This window comes from Prinia subflava, chromosome 6, assembly GCF_021018805.1.
Source record: "Prinia subflava isolate CZ2003 ecotype Zambia chromosome 6, Cam_Psub_1.2, whole genome shotgun sequence".
NCBI classification, from domain to species: Eukaryota; Metazoa; Chordata; class Aves; order Passeriformes; family Cisticolidae; genus Prinia; species Prinia subflava.
In genome coordinates, this window is record NC_086252.1 from 2,300,180 (window position 1) to 2,323,912 (window position 23,733).

At 44.1% G+C, this 23,733-nt stretch overlaps 1 protein-coding gene across 5 annotated transcripts in view; it reads left to right on the forward strand.

Moving 5' to 3' along the window:
* TMEFF2 (transmembrane protein with EGF like and two follistatin like domains 2) overlaps positions 1 to 23,733 on the forward strand; it is a 553,100-nt gene that overhangs the window by 520,119 nt on the left and 9,248 nt on the right. For all 5 annotated transcript variants that reach the window (XM_063399875.1, XM_063399874.1, XM_063399877.1 and 2 more), the window contains one exon: positions 1,022 to 1,081. In XM_063399875.1, the coding sequence (XP_063255945.1) occupies positions 1,022 to 1,081 (60 nt within the window). The remainder of the gene's footprint in view (positions 1 to 1,021; positions 1,082 to 23,733) is intronic.

Here is a 23,733-nt window from a genome sequence, read left to right on the forward strand (position 1 = left end):
TTAGACTGCTGCAGTTTATACTGTAGAGCACAGTCTGTGAAGGTGAGAGGCAGAGCCCTCTGTGATGCACAGCGAGGGGTGAGGGGGTCACCACTCCTAACCCTGCCCACAGCAGCAGCAGGGAACTGCCCAGCCCTGCACTGGGTTCTCCATCAGTCACCAGACTCCTGCCCACAGCAGCTTGCTCAGAGCTCTGTCTGCCAGGCAGCAGATGGAGCAGGACAGTGGGAATGCCCCTCAGGTACATTTTGCCACCCAGCATGGATCCTCTGGTGTTCCCTTATCTGGAGCAGCATGAGGCAGTCTGGGGAAGATTCTCTGAAAAGGTGCTCCCAAACACAGTGCTCAGGCTGGTTCTTCCAGTGACCCTTGCTGGGCCCCAGGATGCCCAAGATGCCTGGAAGGAAGTTTTCCAGATGTGGCTTGAGGCTCTCTTTGTTTCTCCATAAATACCATGCTTCTCTGTGCCAACCTCTTGGGCTACTACATCACCCATAACCCTTGAGCTGACTTTAAAAACCCTGTTTTTCTCTAGGATAAAAATGAAGAGAATTTGCCTTTGAATAGCTCCTGATATGTAAAGTGTCTGCTGAGGCTCAGACTCTCAATAGCTTTTTTCCTTAGATTCTAACACATAAATCCTCAGTACATCTCCTTACAAGGCCATAGTATACAGATGTATTAAACACATTCCAGTTTACTCCCATCTCTTTAAAGTTAACCACTCTAAGTGGCAGTTCATTTCAGGGTACATATTAAAACTCCCCAATTACCTCAAGTAGAGCAGAAATGACAACTCCTGCTTCAGACTGATATATTTATCCCAGCTGCAATCTGTTATCACATATTGTTAGGAAGAAAGATCCTGCTGTTTTCACCTGGCAGGCCCAGGAGAGCCCTGCAGCCAGCAGAGGTGATGTGTGTGCAAGTGAGGTTAGCTCTGCCTGGCCACTGTGGCTGGGGCATGGGCTGTATCGAGTCCAGGCTCCCCAGGCAACTCAACACATTTCTTTTCACACAGACAATGCTACAACAACTTCAAAATCAGAAGATGGGCATTATGCAAGGACAGATTATGCAGGTACGGTTCCTGTTCTCTGAGAATCACAATTCACAGGATCTGTGTAAGTCTCTTTTCTCCTTCATTTGCTCGGGTGAAGTGTCCTCATCTTCTAGTATGGTTTTCCTGGTTTACTTTAAGAAAACACTGTCCTTCCATTACTCTTTTTTTTCTACAAACTCTCATAATAAATGGGCTGTTTCTATTTTTGTCAGCTACTCGGGCCATAAAACACCTTCTCTGACAGAGGAAATAAGTACTGTAAATTATTTGCCAGAATTAGCAGACGTTATTGAAAATTATAGAATCAGTGCACTAGATTATGCATATCTTTGTCATGATATACAGGTTTAAGGAAGTGAAAATCAAGCTTGTAGCACTGCTGGGATACCATGAAACGCTGCCATAATAGATATCACCTGTCAGCATTTAACTATGAAGTTAATAAGGTTCTTAAAATGTGGGGGGTTTAAGTGATAAATGGGTTTAATTTATTTAGAAGCTATAGTAAAATATAATGGCTGAATAGCCCTATATGGCACTTGAAATTAAAAACATGTAAATACTAGTGAGGCTTGGGAGACATTTTTTTATACCCTTCGCCTGGGAGGATCGATTTAGAAATTGAACGTGTACGTGCGCACGCACGTGCACACAAATGTTCACAGCTCACACTGAGAATGAAAGCCTTTGGGAAGGTCTGGTGAAAATGGGTCAGGTGATGCACTCATTGCTTCAGTTTTGTGATGTTTCTGTGGTGTTGAAGTGTTTGGAGAGAGTAGGTGTGGATGGCTGGGTTTGCCTGAGCTGCACGGCTTGGGTGAAACGCAGCTGATGGTTTCACAGGTATGAACATTTCCTGCTGGGAGAGTGCTGAGGCAGTATTTAATCCAGCTGGTCATCTCCTGTGCAGGTCCTCTGTGCCATCCCTGTGACAGTGGGATACCCAGCCTTAGAAATGATTGTTCTGTTCCTATTTAAAACAGTGTGTGAGTATTGAAACATAGAGCTCTGAATGAGTGATATCTCGGTGAGGCAGAGCAGTGTGAGGTATTAGGGGTTGCTGCAGCATGAAGCAGAGAGGGTAGAAGTTGCTATAGAAAGAAGATCTTGGGATGAATTTCTGTAAGATCAAGGGTGAGCCACAGTCCAGGTATTTCCTACTGTCAAGGAGCCCTTCCATTGGTGAAGACAGGGACATGCAAAGAGAAAAAAGTCTCCAGTGTCTTTCCTCCAAACTCTTGATTACCCTCTGCTTTATGTGGGAGGTTTTCTTCAAAGGCTGGCAAGGCTGATGTTGTGTCCTGTGGGGACAGGAGATAAGGCCAAGTAGGCCAAAATGATTTCTTTTATGTTTAGAAACAAGGCCAAGTAATGTTATCTTAAATCCTTTCTCTTTCTTGCTGGAGAGCTAAGGAGAGCACTGGCTTCCCCAAGCCAAGTTGAAGGCCTGGAGCCCCTTTTCTGTGTGCAGCCTGTCCTACGCTGCTGCTGTCTGGTGGATTTGCTTTAAGATGGCAGGGATTCACATCAGCTAGAGAGGAGACAGCATGTTTAAGCACGGAGCAACTGAGTTGTAACAAGAAGGGAGGAAAGGCAGGTTGGGGATTTGGGAGGCGGAGGAGATCGCAGTGGTGACAGGAGAAAGCCACGTCGTGGGTCATGGAGGAAGAGGAGCACAGAAGGCACCTTGAGTTCAGGTGAGCAGGAGGAAGAGAACAGCCCTTGCTTAGAAGAGGTGATATTTCAGCCCACATTCAAGAGGAAAGGTGGTGGGTAGAAGAAAATTGGCTGCAGCAAAGTGTTGTCAGGGGATGGGAGCCAGGGAGGGACCTCAGGAGGAATGTGGGTTACTTGACAGAGAGGGCAGAGCCAAGGCACAAAGGAGCAGGTCTGTGATGGAGATGGTCTCCAAGCATCAAGAGGTCAGAAGTAGTGTGGGAACAGATGGTCCAGTGAGAGATGACAAAGACCTGTGGAAAGGACACAGGCAGCCTCCCTCCTCTAAAGGAGTAGGAGTGATGGAGGCTTCCTGAATCAGCACTGAAGTCCAGTAGGTACCTCTGGCAAAGGAGGACGCCATTGTTGCACCTTAGAAAGCCACTTCTTGGGGCTTCTGGTGTGGCTCAGGCCCCAGTGGGCTTCTCAAGGGTGGTGGCTGCGTTCCCTGGGCAGGTCTCATCAGGTTCTATCCACTGGTTTAACCTCAGCCACAGTACCCTGTGCCAGCTGATATCTTTTTTGTGTGCACCTAGTACTCTGGCTTAAATTTTTCATTTTTACATACAGTAACAGCATGTAGGGTGAAAAATGCTAGTTTATGCAGGGCAATCCACATGCTTCCAGTGTCCTGAAATGTCTCAGGCATAACCCTGTCAGGAGACCTTAAGGGAATGGGACTGCTGTATTAAAAAGCTGCAGCAACTCCAGCCTTCTGGAAATAATCAGGGGAAAGGAAGGCAGCAGTATAAAACTGAGGCTCGGTGAACATTCATGCATCAGCATTTGCCAGACAGGAAGCTCTGTGCCATCCTTGTGTTCTTTCAGCTGCAGGAACATTTGATGGTGATGGCTGTGATAAGAATGTGGTATGTGCTACTTTTTTCCCACCTTCATATCTCCTCAGACATGATGCCCTAACCATGGGAAGCTTTGTGTGAAAAAGCAACAGTTCCTCAGCCTCTGAAGCAATTTCCCCGAGCCTGTGGCGTTCCACAGAATACCTTTGTTCTCTGCCATTTAATGGCACTAAAAAACGTTGAGACCATGAACACCCGCACGCTTTTAAGAACACTGGCTCGTATGGATGGACCTTCCCAGGGGAGAGTGTAGCAGTGGGCATAATTGATGTTGTCAATTATGCTAATGCAGCCAGATGCTCTTTGCAGGGGCTGTGGTGGCTGAGCAGTGTGGGTTTTCCATAACCGCCCCCACACGCCCACCATGGGGTCCTGGGAGGGCAGCAGCTCTGCAAACAGCCACAAGTCCCAACGCCCAGCTGAGTTTTTCCATACCAGACCACTCAAACTGTCTGTTCAATCAGCCCCTTCGCTCCCTCCTGTTCTTGCCAGCCCGCTGATGCTCACCAATAATGCACAAATCTTTTGGTTTGCAGAGCCAAGGGTACTCGTTCCACTGGGGGGTAAATCTTTGCATTAGGTTTGCATCGCCTCGGTTTTTAAGGGCTCTTGCTTTTCACAGGCAAAATTTACACCAGCACTCTAAGTACCTGACCAATATCAGAGGCACCCAAAAAGCAGTACCCCCTTTTTCAACAAAGCAAACCTGAGATGAGTGAGCTGTAGGAGGCCCTTCTCTGACCCTGTCCCGCCTCTCCAGGGTCACCATTCTGCCCTTGCCATGGCTGCCTGTGCCACTCGTGTCAACACGGTGTCTGTACTCTCGTGTATTTGTGCCTCTGTGCAGTTCTAGCCTCTCCTTTTTCTGAAACCCCAAGGTATTTATTTATCAGACTTGGGGAGATTTTCACTCTCAACAAATGGCAGATCGTTGACCTTGATCAAGTTTGTGCAGTGAGATTCGGTTTTACTGAATAAATGAATGGGTGTGATTTTCCCCTCAAATCCAATAGAAATACATTTTATCTTGCAATTTCCATGAAAGAGCATTTTGAAGCATTTTAAGTGTAATGTATGTTTTAGAATCTGAGCTGAAAGTCCTGTGATGGATGTTTTCTTGAATTTCTCCATTATATGCATAACTGAGGCTTTTTGGTGGCATTTTGGAATTCAGAGTCCAGGCAATCAAGGAGTCCTCCTCTTGTTAATCCATTTGCCTATTTATTTGTATTCTTCAATATTTATATTCTCTTCTTAAAATCTGGATATTAGCAATTATTCCCCGTAATGACTTTATTCTTTCTCATTATCAAATTACAGAGGGTTTTTTCCAAGGCATTTTGAGCACCATAAGAAATAAGTCAGTATGGATGTGCCATATTTCAGTGTTATATATTCATGAAAATTGTCGGCAAAGACACTGACAAATCTGATAGACCTATTCAATAATATCATCTCCCAGGCCAGACAAACCTCCCCATATGAGCATTGATTAGATCAAGTCTCAGCAGCTGAATGCCAGCAGCTCTGAGAAGGTGATGGGAAGGGGGAAGGAGGCATTTTCAGCTCTGGTGAAAAATGTGCATCCACAGGTGGTCAGTTTGAGCTGTAGTTTGGGTTCCTCGAGGGCAGCAAACTCTCCCTTGGCAGCAGCCTGAGGTGGTGCCTTTTTGGGGAGTCCTGGGACTCTCCTGCAGGCACTGACTTGGCCCATCTCACCAGCGCTGCTGCAGAACTGATAACAAGCACAAAATGCTGCACGTCTGCTCATGGCTGCTCTGTTCCCTGCTCACCCTGCTGGCTTCCCATGGGATTTCAAACCTGCATGACAGTCTTGGATCCTTTTCAGAGTGCTTGCTGGCACCGGGGCCGTCCTGGCACTCCTGGGGGTGCTGGGGCCAGCAATCCGGCAGATGGCTGTGTTGCCCAAGCAAACTCACAGCTCCACCAAAAAGGGCAAAATCCATCTGTGTCAACACATCCTCTTCCCTTGGCTGGGGCACGGCTGCGGGATGAAGGCCATGAGAGCCATGGCACATTACAAGGATGAAGAAGAGTCTCAGACTCATTGAAGAGTCCCTTCAAAAGTCCAAGAGTCTTGGGCTCCAAAATAAATACAATTCAGTCACAGCTATCTTCGTTGTCTGTAACAGGCCTGGAGAGTAGCCAGAAATCAGAACAGCAGTGCTGAATTTCTGTAGTGATTACTTCTTTTTTTTTTTTTTTCCCCTGGAATACAATATGAGAACTTCAGAGTAGATTCTTCCTCCAGATCATAACATTTTCAAAGTAGGTTACGTTTGGAGTCTAAACCACTTGACATTGTCTGTTTAAATTAAATTTTGTGTCTACTACTATGTCAGCCATTTGCTGAACTGCTGAAGAATAATAAAGCCCCAGAGCTTAGCTATGGGATATAAACTATGGTGCATTTTTGCTCTGCCTTTGTGAACCAGGCTTTCCTTTCTGCTTAATGGAATTAGCAAGTGAGACACACGGCTGAACACTGTGCAACCATCACAGCTAGAGAGAAACTGTTTCTCATCTGCAGCTTTGTAAAAATGTGAGGTAAATTACATCCTTGCATATGCAGATTTGCTTGGCTTTCGATTCCTCAGAGTCAGAGGTTGTCACACTAAATAAATAGATTATATATAGAAAGCCTCCCTGCTATTCCATCAAATCACTTAAAATTTGAAAAAACCTAGATGTTAATATTTTGACAGCTGTGAGGCAGCATGAATGCTGTCTAGCTGTGGCCTCCACCTGCGCTCACACACACACAGACACACACACACACGGACCTGTGGAAGAGCAAGAATGGTACAATTGATACATCTTTTTAAAAACAGGAAACTTTTAAATGTTGCTTGAATTGTTACTTACAAATTGCTATTTGCATTTGTTTGCAAGGTTTTATGAAAATATACTTAAGTCTTATACACAGTGAAAGTCCTCAAAAGATGAGCTCTGCAAAACACAGGGAAAAAAAACCATCTAGATCCTTCTGAGAGCATTTCAAACATGAGAGAGATCACTGTGTTCTAGTAGCCTCCAGGTGATCTCCAGCCCTTCTGTTGCCTTGCATGTCCTCCAGGGTTGTTGATATCCAGAGGAAAGTCTAAAAGGCAGTGATAGATACCAGCTGTTGGGTCAATAAATCTTACTGCCAGCTACTTCTGAACTCAAGTCTGAGCAGACAACAGAATCAGTCCCAACGACTCTCTTGGCCCCCAAACCTCCACTTGTCCTGGGTGTTTTTGAAATGAAAACCTGCAGCTACTTCTTCTGTGATTTAACTCCAAGGCTGTATAAGATGGACTGTGGAAAGTCCCACTCCAGCATTTTCCTGAGTCATAAGGAAGACTGGATGTTTTATTTCTAAAATAGGAAAGGCTGGGGCAATAATGCAGTTGTCTTGCTGTGGGCACTGCAGTACAGGCTACCCCAAGTGCTTTTCTTCTGTAGAACCCTCTCAAATTTACCTTCAGATCCTTCTTGGCTGTACCTTGCTGCAATCTACATAATTTTTTTGGAATGGGAGACAGACACACTGTCCTAGGGGTCACATTATAGCCTCACAAACAAGCCCCCTGCCAGGAAGGAAGCTGCAGCCCTCCAGAACACTATGCCATGTGATTTAACAGCACTTACTCCTAACAATCTCTTCCTGAGGAGCATGCAAAATAAAAACAGGCTAATGGAGATTTTAAAAACAAGCGAGAGGGAGAGAGAAATATTGCTCATTTAATCTGCCAGCCCCAAGAGAATACCTTACTTTTTATGGGAGTTCTCATCTAACTTTGAATTGTATGTGCTAAGCTTGGTAAAATGTGCCTTGTTTTTCTGGATTTCTGGGGGGTTTTGGTTTTATAATGAGATAAATTGTGCCTTTTCATTACTTACGATTTCCCAGTGTCATGCTCATGGAACCTGTAATTGTTAGCGTTAAAACTTAAATTAGGTCTCAGGTGAACTGCTAGACATCTCTTTACCTAGACTGATGTAGCTCAAGGAGGAAGAACATTTCCATTTGTGCCTCTAAAGCTTAGCCTTAATTCAGTCACTAATGAGAATCAAAAGTTGCAGAATTCGTTTGTGCTTTCTTCCCATAATAAACAAATTCAGAACTGTTGTGAGTGAACATTATAAAGAAAGCTATTTGATTTGCATTAAAGCTTGGGAGCCTGAAAATTCAGTAAACCCAGGCTAAGAATTTGATCTGTAGGAAACAAACGAGAAAAACAAGTTCCAACTTGTAACACCAGTATTGGCATGGGCAGCCTAAAAAAATACAAAACCAGACCAGACTGTTTTACTGTTGTCAGCATCCCTGAGCATTTAAATCCTGGAAATGAATTCAGCTGTAAAGCTTCCTTAAGATGTGGAGTGAAGGTAGGGGTTGTAATCCAATTTTATTTTTTCATGTGGGGTTTCCATCAGAACTGTGAGAAATGTATGAAGCTTGCTCCAAACACTTCTGGTTGCCCAAGACTGTGTGCCTTAACTTGTTGGTTTTCCCTTATGCTATCATGTAAGCAGCCTTCTGTAACATTTTGTTCTCTTAAAGGTTATGGATAAAAACAGAAATTCAATGTGCAGTAGATATGAGCAGACCTGAGTTCATGTAGGCATTTCTACAGACTCTTCCATTTGTGTCCCAGTCCATAAACACATAATGTTCCATTTACATGTTTGGTGTTAGTTGGAGCATAGGAACTCATCTTCATGAGCAAACCTGAACCTTTCAGTACTTGCTGATCTTTTGGGCCTCTGCTCAGTATCTGTGTTTTGATCAGAAGAATGGGTAAGCTGAAAAGAAGGTAAAGCTTGCAGAAAAGAAACCTTCCTGCTGACACATAAAAATGTGATCCCCCAAAACTCCACACAAGCTGAATTGTGCCTGATTTCTCAAGTTGTCTTTAACCAGATACCTACTTCCTAAATAGTAGCTCTAATGGCAAGAGTAGGGACCCTCAAAATTACATTTATGGTTTGCAGTCATGCTAGTTTTTACGCTCTAGTTACAGCTACTCCCAAAATTTGTTTTTCCTAACCTTTGTTTTCAGAGGTTTATGGGAATGAAACAACATGATCTACAACCAGTGTTTGGCTGCCATGGATACATGGAATATGCACCGTAATTCCTGGCTGCAGCCACTGCCATTGTGAAGGGATTTACAGTTATCCGAAAAAGTCTTTTTATATCTGACTAAATCACTTTGTAGCACCTAGATAATACTGCATCTTTGCCATTTTTCAGGCCCTCCTTTGAGACAGGCCAGCATTAAATAGCAGAGTTCTGTATGAACTCTATCTAATAATGCAGGCCATGAGGTGGCTTCGCGGATCTGTACTTAAATTTACTGCAGACAGCCCCAGAAGTCACAGGGAAGCTTAAGTTCTTCTCCCTTTGGTGTCTAGGAGGACTGTGGAGCCCAGTTCCTCTGTAGGACCAACACTGACAGTCACGGGGATGCAGGGTGGTGGCACATGGGTGACTCCTGGGGGACTCTGCTGTCAGTCTGTAACCCCCAGCACTTCATCCACATGCCAGAAGCATGGTAGATAGCATCTTTGGCATTTTGACACTCTGAAGGCATTTCCCTCTTTGACAGCATCTTCTTTCCTTTCTCAACTCCCCTGCTTCGCCTTCAGGAGAAGAAAGGAAAAAAAAAAAGGGATCTGAGACAAGACTCTATCAATCTTCCTCAAGGAACAGGGTGGGAAGTTAATCCTGTTTTCTGGATTCGGGGAGGAATTGCCCTCACCCTTGGTTCCATCCCTCCTCTGGGCTCCAGGCACTTTGATCATCTCAAGAGTCATCCTTGAAGGATACTGCTCAAAACGATGCACAGCAGCTGTTTGCCATCCATTACACTGATTTGAATTAGTTGATAGATATTAAGGAGTACCACAGTGTATTTTTATGCCCAGCAGCTCTATTTTAGGCCTAATTTCTGTGAATTTGCTGTTAGGAATCCCAAGGATTTGAGAGTTAAAGTTATAATGAGATGCTAGAATATCTGTTTTCAGGAAACATCAACATTTATTTGAATTATCAGTCATCAACAATATTTAAATATTTTTGTTTGATCTAGTCTGAAATGTTAAAAAAATTATTTTGAAATATTCATAGAACTGAATTTCCTCAGAATTTAGTTTCATGGGATGTTTTGGCATTCTTTATGAAATGTTAGATATCAGATACCACGAGATGAAAGCATATGACAGTTGTAATAAATAAGTTGTAACCATAAGGAAAGTTTCTGCTTAGAACTGACTGAAACATCCTTTTTTGTAGAGGAAGTATCATCATGTCAAATTGCAATACAAACACAAGATAATTTGATCATTTAGACACGTGCAGCAGTAACCTGAGCTTTAAGATAACAAAGGCTTTCACCTGGATTAAGGAGTATAAACATGTCTGGTGGAATTAAAGGAAATACAATTGGGGAAGAAAAGAGGGAGCTGGTGTATTTATTTTTAGTAGACCTTCAGAATTAGACTAGATGGAGACAAGTGACAAATTTTGCCTGGTTTAAGAGATTTGGGTAAAGAAAGTAAAAACAGACAAATATTTTGCCACAACAGTTTCACTTGGCTGGTGGTTCCACTTGTTTCCATTGAACCCACCTCCTAAAAGGTGCCTTTACCTTTTCCATTGAACACAGCTGCTAAAAGCCACACCCTGTGTGGTTGTTGAGACAGACACTGCACTCAGAGTGCTTCATTAAAAACTTCTGAGGGCTTCAAGTATCAGCTCCTTGTTATCTGAAAGTCCCTCATACCTTTCTCTGTTGCAGTCCCACAGGCAGCTCCACACAGCTCTGGCTCTTTCTCCCCTCCTCTCCTCCTTCTGCAGTGCTGGCTCACTCCTTCCTGTCCCTAGCACGGCCACCTAACCCTGTCTGTCCCTCATACAGTGTCTTACCCTTTCTGTCCCTCTCACAACCTCCTGTCCCTTCCTCCTCGCAGCAAGGCCAGCAGACTCCAGATGAACTCCAACTTCTCTGCTAGCTATCTCACTCCTTCACCACACACATAGCTGCGAGGGCAAGGCTGTTCCCTCTATTAGATAATTAACACAGCTGCAATGTCCCAGAGGCAGGATTGCCTTCAGCACTATCTCTGTCTTCCCACAACCCTGCACTGATTTTTCGAGCAGTGCAACATAACTATTCTTTCCATATTAACATTTAGTGTATGAAACCATGAGTGACAGAAACTTGTTTCTGAAGGAAAATGGAAATAGTTAAGAGAAAGTATGAGTTTTAATGGGAGATGCAGCACTTTGAATACTATACACTTCTCCCATGCTTCTTTCCATATAAGCATTCCTCTGCATTCAGGATAAACCCAGCCGTGGCAGTTTGAGGAGCACCTCTGTATCACTGAGCAAGCAGAAGTGCTCTTAATAACTCAGGTTTGAAAAGCAGTATTTACCTGCCTAGAAAGGTGACTTCTTACACACTTGGGCTGTCATTTTACCTTGTACCCATGAGTGTTGAGTGTGAAACACTCTTCTTGGAAATACAACAGCTGTAAACAAAATGTGCTATTAGAGTACCAGTAGCAGTGCAGAATATTATCAGCAGTGAATCAAAATGCACTGCTTTGCCTACTGCTGCTATCACAAGCCTTAGCCAATTTAGACAGCATTACATAATAGCAAAATATTTTTCGGGGGGGGAAGAAAAAATAAAATTCTCCCCAAGGTTTTAATCTCCCTCTTATTTTATCTGTGGTTTAAAGCTCTGTCAGGTATACATCAAAAACACCCCTTCCCTGGAGTATTTCATTTACAATTTCATTTAATAATGAAAGTGTACTTCCATCCAGCTAGGACAGGAAAGGATTAAATAAAAAGCAATGTTCTAAAATCAAGTAACAGTAGTGTAGCCTGTCTCCATGCTCTACAAATGAAGTAGCCATGGAAAAGCTTGTTATTAGTCTATAATATCAAAACTGATAAACTGTTAGTGTTTTGTCAGGCATGGTAAATGCTAAACATTTTCCTCTGCAGATTGCCTCAACAAGAACTGTGACTGTTTTTAGACACATCTGGCACTGCAGATTTTTTTCCATCCTGCATTTCAGTGATTTAAAAGGCCTTGGCTGGGCAGAAGGATGTCAGCTGTTTGGTTTAAAATACTGTTATAGGAGTCAATAAGATTTAAAGAGGCAGGAGGTAAAATTCTGGCCTTGCTGAAGTAGTGGCATAGTGGCCATTGAGTTTAATGGCTTTGAGATTTCTCTGTATAGCTTTTTCAACCATTTTTATTCTTAGTAAATTTTCCATTTCCCAGAATTGCCCTTTCTTTTCCATTCAGCTTCTCTTGCTTTCAATATTAGCTCTAGGAGTGAGCGTGGAGTTAAAATACCAAACCCTTTATTTTCAGAAATGCTGTCTTTACAGCTCACTTCTGTGACACTGCTGCAAGACAATAATAACAGGTGTATAAAATAGTAAATGCAGGTATTCATTTATTGAAAAAAAAAGGTGTTCTTAATAGACTTTTCTGTCTGTGCTTCAAGATGAGCTGTGTGACCAGTGATGAATCCCAGGAGCTGTGGGGGGTAGAGAAGCTGTTCCACTCTTTATGGAAGGGAATCGCAGGGCGAGCTCTCTGCTTGCTTTCTGTCCCATCCTACAGGGAGAGCCATGGGTCTGGGTGGAAGGGTTTGATGGGGGATAGGCCACCAGTCGCTGCCTGCTGTTGGCTTCTTTCAGTAGGCAGAGTCTGTGGGGCAGTCAGCTCAAGGACTCCACGCTCGTGGAAGAGTTTGCAGTCAGCAGATGAGGGGAGGCGGCAGCTCGGGAACGGCGTGCCTTGGAGGGGTTCCTCACAGCCCCTCGGGCTCTGATAGACACAAAGGGTGCTCTGCAGCACTGGGTGGGCTCCTCTCTGCCTCTCAGAGATCACCCACTGCCTGATAGACCTTTGGCACTGCAGTAATAGACAAAAAGCTTACATTTGTGTGGTGACATCGGACTCTCGTGATGCAAGCCCAAGAACACGCAAAGGTTTTGGCTCAGTCCCTCCAATTACAGGGTTTCAGGACAGATGGGAAACAGTGTATCTTTGGTAAAATAGTGACATTTTATATTGTTTTATCCATTTTCTCCTACGCTTAAGATTGGGAATATTAAGAGATACCTCTCCAACCTCTAGGCATGTTAAGGGATGCACACTGCTTGGTGTGCTCCTCTTTACCAAGTAGGAATTTCAAACATATAGTCTGCTGAAAGCCAACCCTCTGAGCAGCCACAAAAGATTTTAACAATACAACTGGACTGATAGAAAAAGCAAGGTTGTAGACTGTGTGGACCCATTGCCATCACAGTTTTACAATGCAGGGCAAAGGGGTGAGTAAAAATAGCATCAAACCACGCAGGATTCATCCCTCAGCAAGTGTAGCATTTGATTTGTACCAAGCAGTGATCACAGGTTTGCAACATGCCAATAAAGTGTTTCTGAGCATAACAAAACTTTTCTGAATAGCCTGAACAAAAGCAGTGAAAAGTATGGTTGAGACCATGCTTTTAGCCAACAACAGATATATCTCTGAGTAGTCACAGGCCATTCAGGGTCATGCTCTGGCAACTAAAATAACCAGGATATTCACAAGGGGTTTGCCAGGCATGTGATTCAGGAAGTCTACAAAAATATCACATATAGGAGTCAAGTATTTTTATTTCAGTCTCCTATTTTCTCACACACACTTCCCCCAAATTCTGCAGCTCTTTCTTTAGTTTCCTGGATGAATCCTCTCAGGCAGCATGTTTTTACAAGCACAGATGCTACCTTGGAAAAAAAGAAAGGAGGGAAGGGAGCCAAATGGGTGTCACACTTCAGCTTGGCAGCATCTTGCCAACATGTGCCCTGAAAAAAAAGGAAAAAAGAAAAAGGACTGATTTTAGTAATCAAAACTGAATATAAAATCAGTGCAAAACTAGGACTGTAAAACCCTCGGATTGTCAGAGGGACTGAAGGAAACCCTTGTAGCCAAAATGACATCCCTGACCTACTTGTCTGCCCTGTCACGTACCTGCGTAACCTTTCCTTATCCGTGCCTTCCATCAAACCTCTGACAATTTTGCCATTCATACTTGCTTTCAATTGTAATTTTTTGAGTTTGTTTGAAGTGTGGAACCAGAAACTAAAGTCTCATAACACCATGCTGGCAGACCTAAATATAAGTCAGAGACCTTTTCAAACACCACTTCTCTGTGGAAAACAATCCAGTCAGACCTGGAGCCCTATTGGAAATTAGGGGGCCACCTGGTAATTGGATTAGGGTGTGCTTTTATGTGCAGCAGTTTCTCAAGAGGAAGTTCCTGCTTTTGTTTCATTGATTGCCTGCCCAATCTTTATGCCAGTAAAAGCCATGCACGCAGCAGAAGGGGAGAGGATGGATGGAAAATGCAGCTCTGTGTTGTGTAAGATGTGCCTGTTCTCTGAGTATGGTCAGGTGGGTACAGGCTGTAAATGCATCTCCACACAAACTGGAAGCATGCTTTGTTAATCTACAGTTTAATTGCTTAAACACAATTTTTATGAGTGTAGTCCTTACAATCTGGAAGAGCTGCTAGTTGCACCAGTACTTAAATTCCTGCAGGCCATCTGCATGGGTGCCAAAAAAGGGAAACCTTCAGGAGATTTGGGATTGGATGTGCAAATTGGAGACCTTTGGAGTCTACAGTGTTTCAGAGATTGGAGGGAAAAAGAAGAAACCACATTTGTCTTCCACATTTCCAGAGAGGGTTTGGAAATACCAGATTAAATTTACAGGTGTGATCCTCAGAACATGCCAGGCTCAGTCATACATGGTACAGGAGTTAATGTGGCAGGAATTGCAATAACATAACTTAGGGTACAGCATTGCTACTCTGAGAGGACTTGTGCCCCATTTCTTCAATTTCATCATTCCCATCGAGGAAAAGATATATCCTAGGTGGGCAAGATGAATCCTGGTTTTTTTTCTGGATGGGTTCCCATTTTTCTGCTTGAGCCCCCTCCAAGCACACCCTCAGCTGGGAGATGGAGGCCTGATCAGTCATGCGACAGTCCCCCAGGGCAATGCCAGCCAAACGATCCCGCTCCTTCCACACATCAATATTCCTGACACCCGTCTTAAAACTTAGGTCATGCATATCCATCTACTTTTCAAAAAGTGTCAGAAGGATACAAATATCCCTTCACTATTTTTAGAGCCATATCAAAAGTATTTATCAGCTTTCTGGCACCTCATCCCATTTGTCATAGTTGATGCTATCTACCAGTTGGTGCTGGAGGATGAGGTGCTTTGGAAAGGCAGTGGCGGGTGGATGAAACTCCATAAGCTGAGACCACAGTGAGGGTGACTCCTGGGAGTCCTTGTGCCTGTTGCCACAGTCAGGAAGTGCCTGTCACAGTCTTCTGAGAGCAGGCAGAGCCCCAGGGCTCACAGGAGCAGCTCATCCCCACCTCGGTGTTTCCCAACCCAAGGGGATGTGGAGGGAGCAGGGAGCTCAGCCTGGGAGCAGCGCTGAGCTGTGGGAGAGGGGCACAGCTGATGTGTGGTGACCACCATCCACTCTACTGCCCAGCAGCCCTCCCACACCGCCCGGTGATGCTGAAGGACTGCTTCCCTCAGCACACGCCCTGGCTGTGCATCCAGCTCCAACGTGCACAAGGACAGGGCCCAGGCTGTGGATTATGAATAATTCATACTGCTCATGCAAGGTGCTACAGGAGAAGTGCTGAGAGCCCTGTTTTTCCATGCACACATTGCCAAAGGGAAACTCTTCCAGCTCCTCCATAGCACATACCTCCTGGCATCAGGCAGCTCCTCAAGGTGCAGGTAAAGTGCATTCATCGGCCTCATGCCACAAAATAGGTCTGTTTTCATAGCACTGTTGGTTTTTATAAGGCAATGTATTCAGGTTGAAACTTTGCCCACATACCATCTGCTTCAGCGTTATCTTCTTTGACAAGAAAGCTGAATGTATAATGTCCATTTGGCTTTCCTGGTGTTGCATAAGGTTGTGGTTTTGTGTTAGGTTTGCATTTTCAGAGCTCCTCAGCAGCTCCTGCAACATGCTCCTGCTCTTGTTTTCAAGTGGAGAATCAGTGACAAAAATCAATACCATCTTCATAGCAGTAATGAATGTGACCCACAGGCTTTTTTAGGATGACCACAAGCTTCCATCATATGTCTGAGGGCTATTTGCAAATATTGATTGGTATTGTAGATTATCTGTAGCCATTTCATGTGAAATCTTAAGGTCTTGCAGTTTTGCTCTCTGCTCTCAGTTTGGTATCAAAGGTACAGCTATAAATCACAAGACCCACCCAGAGACACTATTGATAGCCAAGGTTGCTGAATAGTGAAAATTAGGTGTTTCAGGAGTTTTTTAGCTGCTTAAGGAGGATGATTCTCAGTCAGCTCCAAGTAAGGGAAAGCACTGGTTTGGAATCGCAGCAGACTCTGTTTTCTTGAAGTGGGGGGAAAAAAGTGGGACCTTCATATGCAAATGTATGGCATTTGGAAATGTCATATAGCCACATCTACATATAAATAAGCTTCTCTGGAGTGCTGCACTAGCCAGGCTGCTTTGATACAGAAATTGCATAGTAGCACACAAAGCACAAACAGCAGGATGCCACTCGGTCAAGTTCGGGAGTTTTGTTCCTTAATCATCACTAAGTAAGTTAACTAATTGTGCTGTGTCACCTCAGCGCTGGACTGGGTAGAGCTGCTGGTTAGTGAGAATCCTGTGTGTGCTGCTGGGGCTGTGCAGGTGGGATGGTGGTGTGTCTCCTGTACCCCAAAACACAGAGCTGAACGTGGAATTCCTCTCGCAGCATCCCTCCTAGCCATCCTCTGCACATCCATGCCTGCTTTCTCTGAAGGAGACACAATTTGGTTGTATAAAAAAGCATCTTCTGCTGCTAATATCCACATACTGTGGTGCCATTTCCATCTCTGTTTAATCTGGTATTAAACAGTAAGTTAAACTCTCAGGCGTGCTTTTTCAGAGGGGAGCACACAGAGAGGAGCCCTGATCTGGTTGTTCCTGTCCATTTTTTACCCCCTCCAGAACTGGCACTAATGAGTAGCTGGAGGAGAGGTGGATGGGAGAGAAAACAAGCCCGTGGCTCAGCTGTTGGGAGGAATTTCTCACAGAGGGTGACACCCGCTCTGCTCCTGCGGTGCCGCATGTGATGGATCCAGCACTCGCCCCTCTGCCTTCAGGCACACAGCCTAATTGGAGGGAACCTCACAAATCTCTGAACTGACACCAACTCTTCTTCAACACAGAATTACAATAATAATAAGGTTAACTCAACCTCTAAGGGCTCTGTCATGAGCTGCCTAAGGAGATCATATGCAAGGGGATAAACGATGACTTTATTTCTTTACACTGCTGGTTTCTGAAGGGGGAGGATGCTGCTCCCACAGGGCTGGTGGCATCTCTCTTAGGCAGGAGAATCTGAGTGAAGGGAATGTCAGCAGCTTGCCAAAAACAAAGAGTAGCTGAGTTAGCATGAAGAGGGATTTAATCTAATCTAAGAATGGGATTAACACAGATTTATTCAATCCTGACACAAAGGAGGCAGCACAAACTGTCAGGGCCGCTTTACCCAGGGCTTTGATAAATCCACAATACAGCCCCGCATCATTAAGTCACAGCCTAGCAATGATGGCAGCCCTCAAGACTGGCCCCAGCAGCTTCCTTGAAGAGCTCTCTCTGTGCTGCTTCACCCACAAAAGTGTGGGGAGATGGCCTGGAGACAGCTGACACAGAGGTGACACAGGGAGGTGGGGACCTGGCCAGTCTGCTGGGATGAGCAGCTCTGTGGAGCTGCTGCAGGGAGAGCTCAGTGCATCAGCCTCCTGTGGATGTCCTGGAACCACGTGTGGAGTGCAGCATCAAAGAGCAGTGTCTGCTGCTTTAAGAGTGGCCTTGGTCAGAGTGAGGCTGAAAGGTGGTGGCAGGGAAGCAGGGAGGTCAGACAGGGCGAGGCAGCAGCTTACCTCCCTGAATGAAACCATCACCCCAGGGAGAGCTGAGCCTAAAGTGAGCACCTGGGCATGGAGAAAATGCTGCTTTGGAGCGACACATTAGCCCATGGGGTGTTTTTTCTCTTCCAGTTTAGCTTACATTGCTGGGTGTTCCCATTCAGACGTGTGAGCAGTGGTTGCTGCCATGTGCTGGCATCACTCTGCAGCTTTGGATTGTATTGCACTTTATATTGCAATAACTGCTTGGTAGAACCTTCTTTTACATGCAGGAGCCTTGGCTTTTAGGGGCCTGTACAATCTCTAGGGTAAGGCATCTGTGAATGCAAGGGAACAACAGACACTGTGAAAAACAAAGATAAAAAAAACAGAAAACCAGTCCTGGTTTAGTTTTGAGTAGACAAACAGTCTTGTTAAGTATGCAGGAAAATGATTAACAAGTTGCTTGATTTCAATCAGTTTTCCCAAAGAAGGAAGATACACTCACAGATGTTGTAAATAAAAGTGCTTCTTGATTTCCAAAGTTCAGCAACAGCTTTAACATATATAGCATAGCCCCCATATATCTGCTGACAAGCTGAAAGTATTTTGTTCTCCATTTGAACATCTGGGGATTATTAGTGTCTTAATTCATTGGTTTCTATTATTAATTATGGCAGCAGGCTGAATAATTACGATGCATTGCTGCAAAGACAGAGCACAATATTTTTTTTTCAAAGTGCACTAGGACATCTTGCCACCATCTCAAACATAAAAAGCCCTAGGTTATTTTTAAAAAGGAAAGTGGATTTTATCTTATTCCAGGGAACTGATTTGCATAGGGACATTTAAAATTAATAAATTACTGTGTTCAGCAAGCCTATTTTGTGCCTGAGAAAAGAAGTGAATGTAATTTATTTCATCATGTTCCATTTCTTTTTTTCCCCTTGGTGAAGCAGCTGATATGCGAAGGGTATTTTTTGTGCAGTTTCTGTAATAAAACTAGCTTCAAGTTTGTACTTGGAGTGGCTGCAGGAGGAATTTAGGCTCAGGCTGCAGCATAGTGGTGCCAGACGTTTTCAGCTGACATTTGGTGTCTCATTTTCCACTTGCTCTCGGGGAGAGTGGGCTGGTGAGCTCCCTCTTGAGCAGCAGCAAGCACTTCCTTTGGAATTCTCACTCAACGCCCACCCAAACAGTGATTTTCAGGCGAGCTGCTTGCACACATTTTCTTCATTGTTAAGAGGCTCTCTATGATTGTGGAAGCAAGGTTTCAGGAGTAGGGAACGTGAGGGGTGAAGGTGCTCCCCAGGCTGGCCCTGAGCAGCTGGCAGCAGGGCAGGTTTGCCAAGGATGCTGTGCCCTGGAGCTGCTCAGCAGAGAAATCTCTGTTCTCTCATCAGAGCTGGGTCTGAGCTGGGATTTATCATGGCAGCTCTTCATTACAAGTGAGTAGAGAGCCTTCCTAAGGACTTCATCCCTAAGTTGCTGTGGGACTTCCTTCCTGTTGGAGGCTATTGAAGAGTGGGGGAAGTACCAGCAAACCTGCTAAAAGCAATTCTGCACTTTCAGAGGGAGCAGCACCATTGCCATCCTTCTCCTGGACCTTTGAACCTTTCCTGCCGATGTTCCTGGCCTGAGACAGCTCCCTTTTACACCCAAAGAGCAGCGATTGCTGACTCTGTGAAGACTGAAGATGAGTAACATAAACTATCCCTAGGCTCATCCACAGGGTTCAGATTCCCACCTACAGTCAATCATCTGAAGCTCTTTCCCAAAATTCAGGGCATCCCTGCCTTTGCTCCACAGGTGGATACTCTCTGGATGTTTGTTTCGATTTCAAACAAGAATTGCACACCAAGTGTCTTTCATGCAGAGCAGAAGAGGTTTGTTAAGGAAGTTCCCAGTGCTGTGCTCTGCAGCATCTTTCTGGGAGAGCCACCAGGGAGGTAAAAGGAGTGAGGGGGAATTGCTTCCAAAAGGGGTTGAGAAGGCTAAAGACATACACTTGACCCAAGAATCCTTTTTTCTCTTCATATGTCCTCTGATAATGTGATGTGTAAAGAGTCACTACTTCAATATCAGCGAGAGCTTCCGTCTGCAAATTTGACTGACCTCAGCAGTATTAAAAGATTAAATTATTAGATAAGTCAATTTTCCCTAACCACTTTTCCAATGGGATAAGTGTCAAAGTAGCTTCTGCTGCACATCATTCACTGTCTCATCCCTTATTTGATGAAATATGTGTGTATATACGTATTTTCAGGCCTTCTCTTGGTCCAGGGATGACTGTACGCTAGGTGTTAACTTTGTACATGAGCCAGTATTTTCTCATATGGGCACAGCCTAATAGTTATTACTTCCAAAGCTCCAACATCACCTGCTGTACATCAGCCAAAATACTAACGTCAGAATTTACAGGCTGTGACCCTCTACTTTGCTGGCTTGAAATCACCTAGAAAGTCTCACTGATTCACACATGAAGAATGACAGAATTACCAGCCCTGCAGAACTAATTGTTAAGTGCCTGGCAGTCAATACTTGGATACAAGAATCATGTTTTTGCCTAGATTTTTATTATAAAGTGGATTGTAGGACCTCATGTCTGGAAAGAATTTTCTGGGCACTCCAGACAGTACTTCATATAATCCTCATCAAGGGCACTAATGGATTTATTCCTTTGACAGTGGTACTGCTGCACATTGGTTTGGTTGTGGAACAGAAGCTCCACGTTAGCTCAGATGGGAGCTGGGGACCAGTGAGGGCTGCCCAGAGAAGAGTCTGGCTGCCTTGTTTTCATCACTTACAGAGTCACATCCTGCCACCAGGCAGACTGTTCCAGCTTCTGAATTTCAGCTCTCACTGAAAGAGTTACCCAAGAATCTGAAGGGTGTGCGTTCAACTCCCAAAGACTGAGGGAAAGCCATATAGCTAAACCAGAAATTTAAATTGAAATTATACATAATATATTTGAAATCATTCTTTTGCGCTGTCTTGATGAAAGACAGAAACAGGCACGAATATTAAGGAATTTAGACAGGATAGCTTTAAACAATTTATTTAACATTTCAGAAGACAGTCCATCAGGAAAAGCAAGATCACTGAGTGGGTGGTCAGCCACACTGGATATCTTTTTGGGATCCAGTTTATCCCAGAGAAATAGCTCATCATCTCAGCCTCTCCCTGCCATCCCCAGAGAGGCTGGAGAGCAAGGGTTCAGCTGGGAGACTTTTCCAGTGCGAGAGCTGTTTCAGGCTACAAAAAATAGCATCTGGGCTCCACGCACTTAAAAATAATGTGTTTTGACTGGGATGTCTTATTTGATAGGCTATCATGTCATGTGCTGGCACTAACGAGAGATGTGAACAATATGAAATGTCATGTTAGGCTAAAGATGAAAAAGATGCTGCAGAAATGCAAAAGATGTTGGCTTCATCAAAGTGACTTTTTCGATCAGAAAAATGCTTGAAGAAAAAGATTCTTGAATGCAATTGATCTGGAGGGTGAGAGAGTATTTCTTTTTTTGAAATAAAAAGGACAAGCATTTTGAGAAATGTGGCAGTAATTTCTTTTATCCAAAGATAAGAGAGACTGACCCAGTCAGTCCAATTTTTACCTCTAGTCTTTACAGCTGGCTTCTGCCTCAAATCCTGTCCATCACAAGAAGGTACAAATCTGTCCTTCTGGCACAAATAAAGCTTTCCCACATTGTTGCCAACACCAAAGCAACAAGTCTAGGTTGTGAAGAGGAGCTACTGAATTTAACAAAACCTGAAACCTGAGTAACTTTGAATTTGGTCTGGGTCATTGCTTTGTGCATATAGATCTGCTGTGCTTGGGAAAAGTGGGTTTGTATTTAGCTTAGCTCTCTGTAGGTGTGAGGTTGGTGTGGTAGAGGGGTTCCTTAGTGTAGTGATAATGTAGTTTCATTAGTACAAATTGCATCCAATACTGAATTCGTAAATAATCAAAAGTTTTTATAAGGCTGGAAGTCCTAGTTTATTTAATTTAGGTTTAATTTTTTAAGATAAGTACAGTTTTTGTTTGCTTCATAACCTCAGCATGGTTTTTATTTATATCCTCTCTTTTTACGATCAGTTCTTGTTTCATGGTGATGAAAATCCTGTTATGCATTCATAGGAGTTAGTATCTCCTCAACAGCTGGATTGCTGAAAAGTGCTCAGGGTCTTCCAGAAATGGGAGCAGTCAGCTTAAACATGAAGTGGCTTTTAAAGCAAGCCTGGTGTTTGGGGGTCTATATTGGCTCCAAAAAGATGGATTTTGTAATGAGAAAAATAACCTGTTTTGAGGCAGGGAAGTATTTTGTGTGCGTTCAAAATGTGCTGGGAGGGGGATCTTCTCAGTCTGAACAAAATTATGTTCTTATTGTGGTCTGTATTTCAAGTTAACCTAATAGGCAGATCAAACTAAAAATGTGGTTTTCCTCCCTCTCTGCCTTTATATAAATCCCTGGCTCTTTTGGAGGAATCATCAGTCAAAATGAGATACAGATAATTTGTGTCTAAGTTTTGTGGGCTCTTCTGAGACAGGTGACAAGTGTTCCTGTATGAAGTGTTTACCCTATGAAGTGTTGATCCTACAAATCCTAGCAAAGCTTGGGCCATCTCATTTTAGATTCAGGAAAGCATTTTCCATCACAGCATTATGCTTAGAGGTGTAATTACAAGTTCTGCATTATCCTAGATTTACTTTAAAGTGTGCTAAAGACCTTGTTAAAGAAAAGATGGTTTCTACCCACATGATTGCCAGCCCTACAGCCTACACACAGTGAGCCACTGCATGTGCTGATAGGTCCTGGTGCCCCTTTCAAGCCCCAGACTAGTCTGTCCTGAAAGTTACGATTTCTCCCCATCTTGAAGTGTGCCTTGAAAAAAAAATTAATAAACCAAAGGATTTCATACCATTTTAACCACACTGCAGGCTGATCTGAGGAGGGATTCTTGCACTGAGTGGTGGTATGCAGACATGGCAGAGATCCTCAATACCTGAGAAGGAACAATCAGAGATACACGCACACGTGCATGTGCACACAGAGCAGTCTCCTGTTCTTCAGAGAGGAAGCAAACCTCCTCTGGTAATGGAGGCTTTGAAGGCAATGGCGTTATGTTTTCCACCATAGAAAAAAGATGTGTATTAATAAGCATCCCATACCTTCTTGCTGCAGTTTCCTGGACAGAAATAGATTTGAATGTGAGCAGAGGTCAAGCACACCCAGAACCCATCAGGCACAGTGCACAGGTGATCACTGCATGGGTATGGAGTCCCACGAGTCCTGAGCACATCGAGATCTACATGTGTGCCATGGGCAAGTCCATTGATAGCTGACACATCACACACATTTATTCTGTTTGGGAGGATTTCCAGGGCATAAAGGAACATGCATGAAGAGGTGATAACTCTGTGTATATCTCACGTGTTGGTAGCCAGTGTCTCACTTAGAGGGTGACAGGTAGCCAAAAATGTTTCGTGCCAAATGGACCCCTTGTCTTCCCACCTTTTTCCAGTAGCAAAAATTCCTGGGCAAGCTGTCAAAGGAGGTTATACCATACTTCTAACAGGCCTCCTGTCAGCACATCCTGCCTGTGCTGTCCCAGAGACAGCTATCAGCCCCCAGCCTAGGAATCCTCCCTGCCTCCATGCTCCTGCACTGCATGGTCCCTCACAGCCTCCACCAGCCTCACACAGGTATCCCAGTGTAATCAGGGAACAGAGGCATACAGGCTTGTGTTCAGCATGTGTGCCTTTGAAAAGATGCAATATGGTCCAGAGTGCAGAGGTCCTGAAAATCCTGAGGATGAAAGAGAAGCTAATGCTGTCAGCAGGGACGTAGAGGTTGCCTGTCATTCTCATTTGCTGGGAGCTGGTCCTTGCCTGTTTTCACATAAGGACAATATAACCAACTTTATTAGTGCAAGTGGTTAGAGACTCTTACAAGTCTCCTTGGACAGCAGTGACAGAAAATAAATTCATTATGAAAATCTGAATCTTGGATCTGCTGCACACACTTTTCCCAGAGGTGGGATAATACCTAAGCATGCCTGCTGCTGGCATGACTGGCTCGGAGGCAGAACACAAATTGCA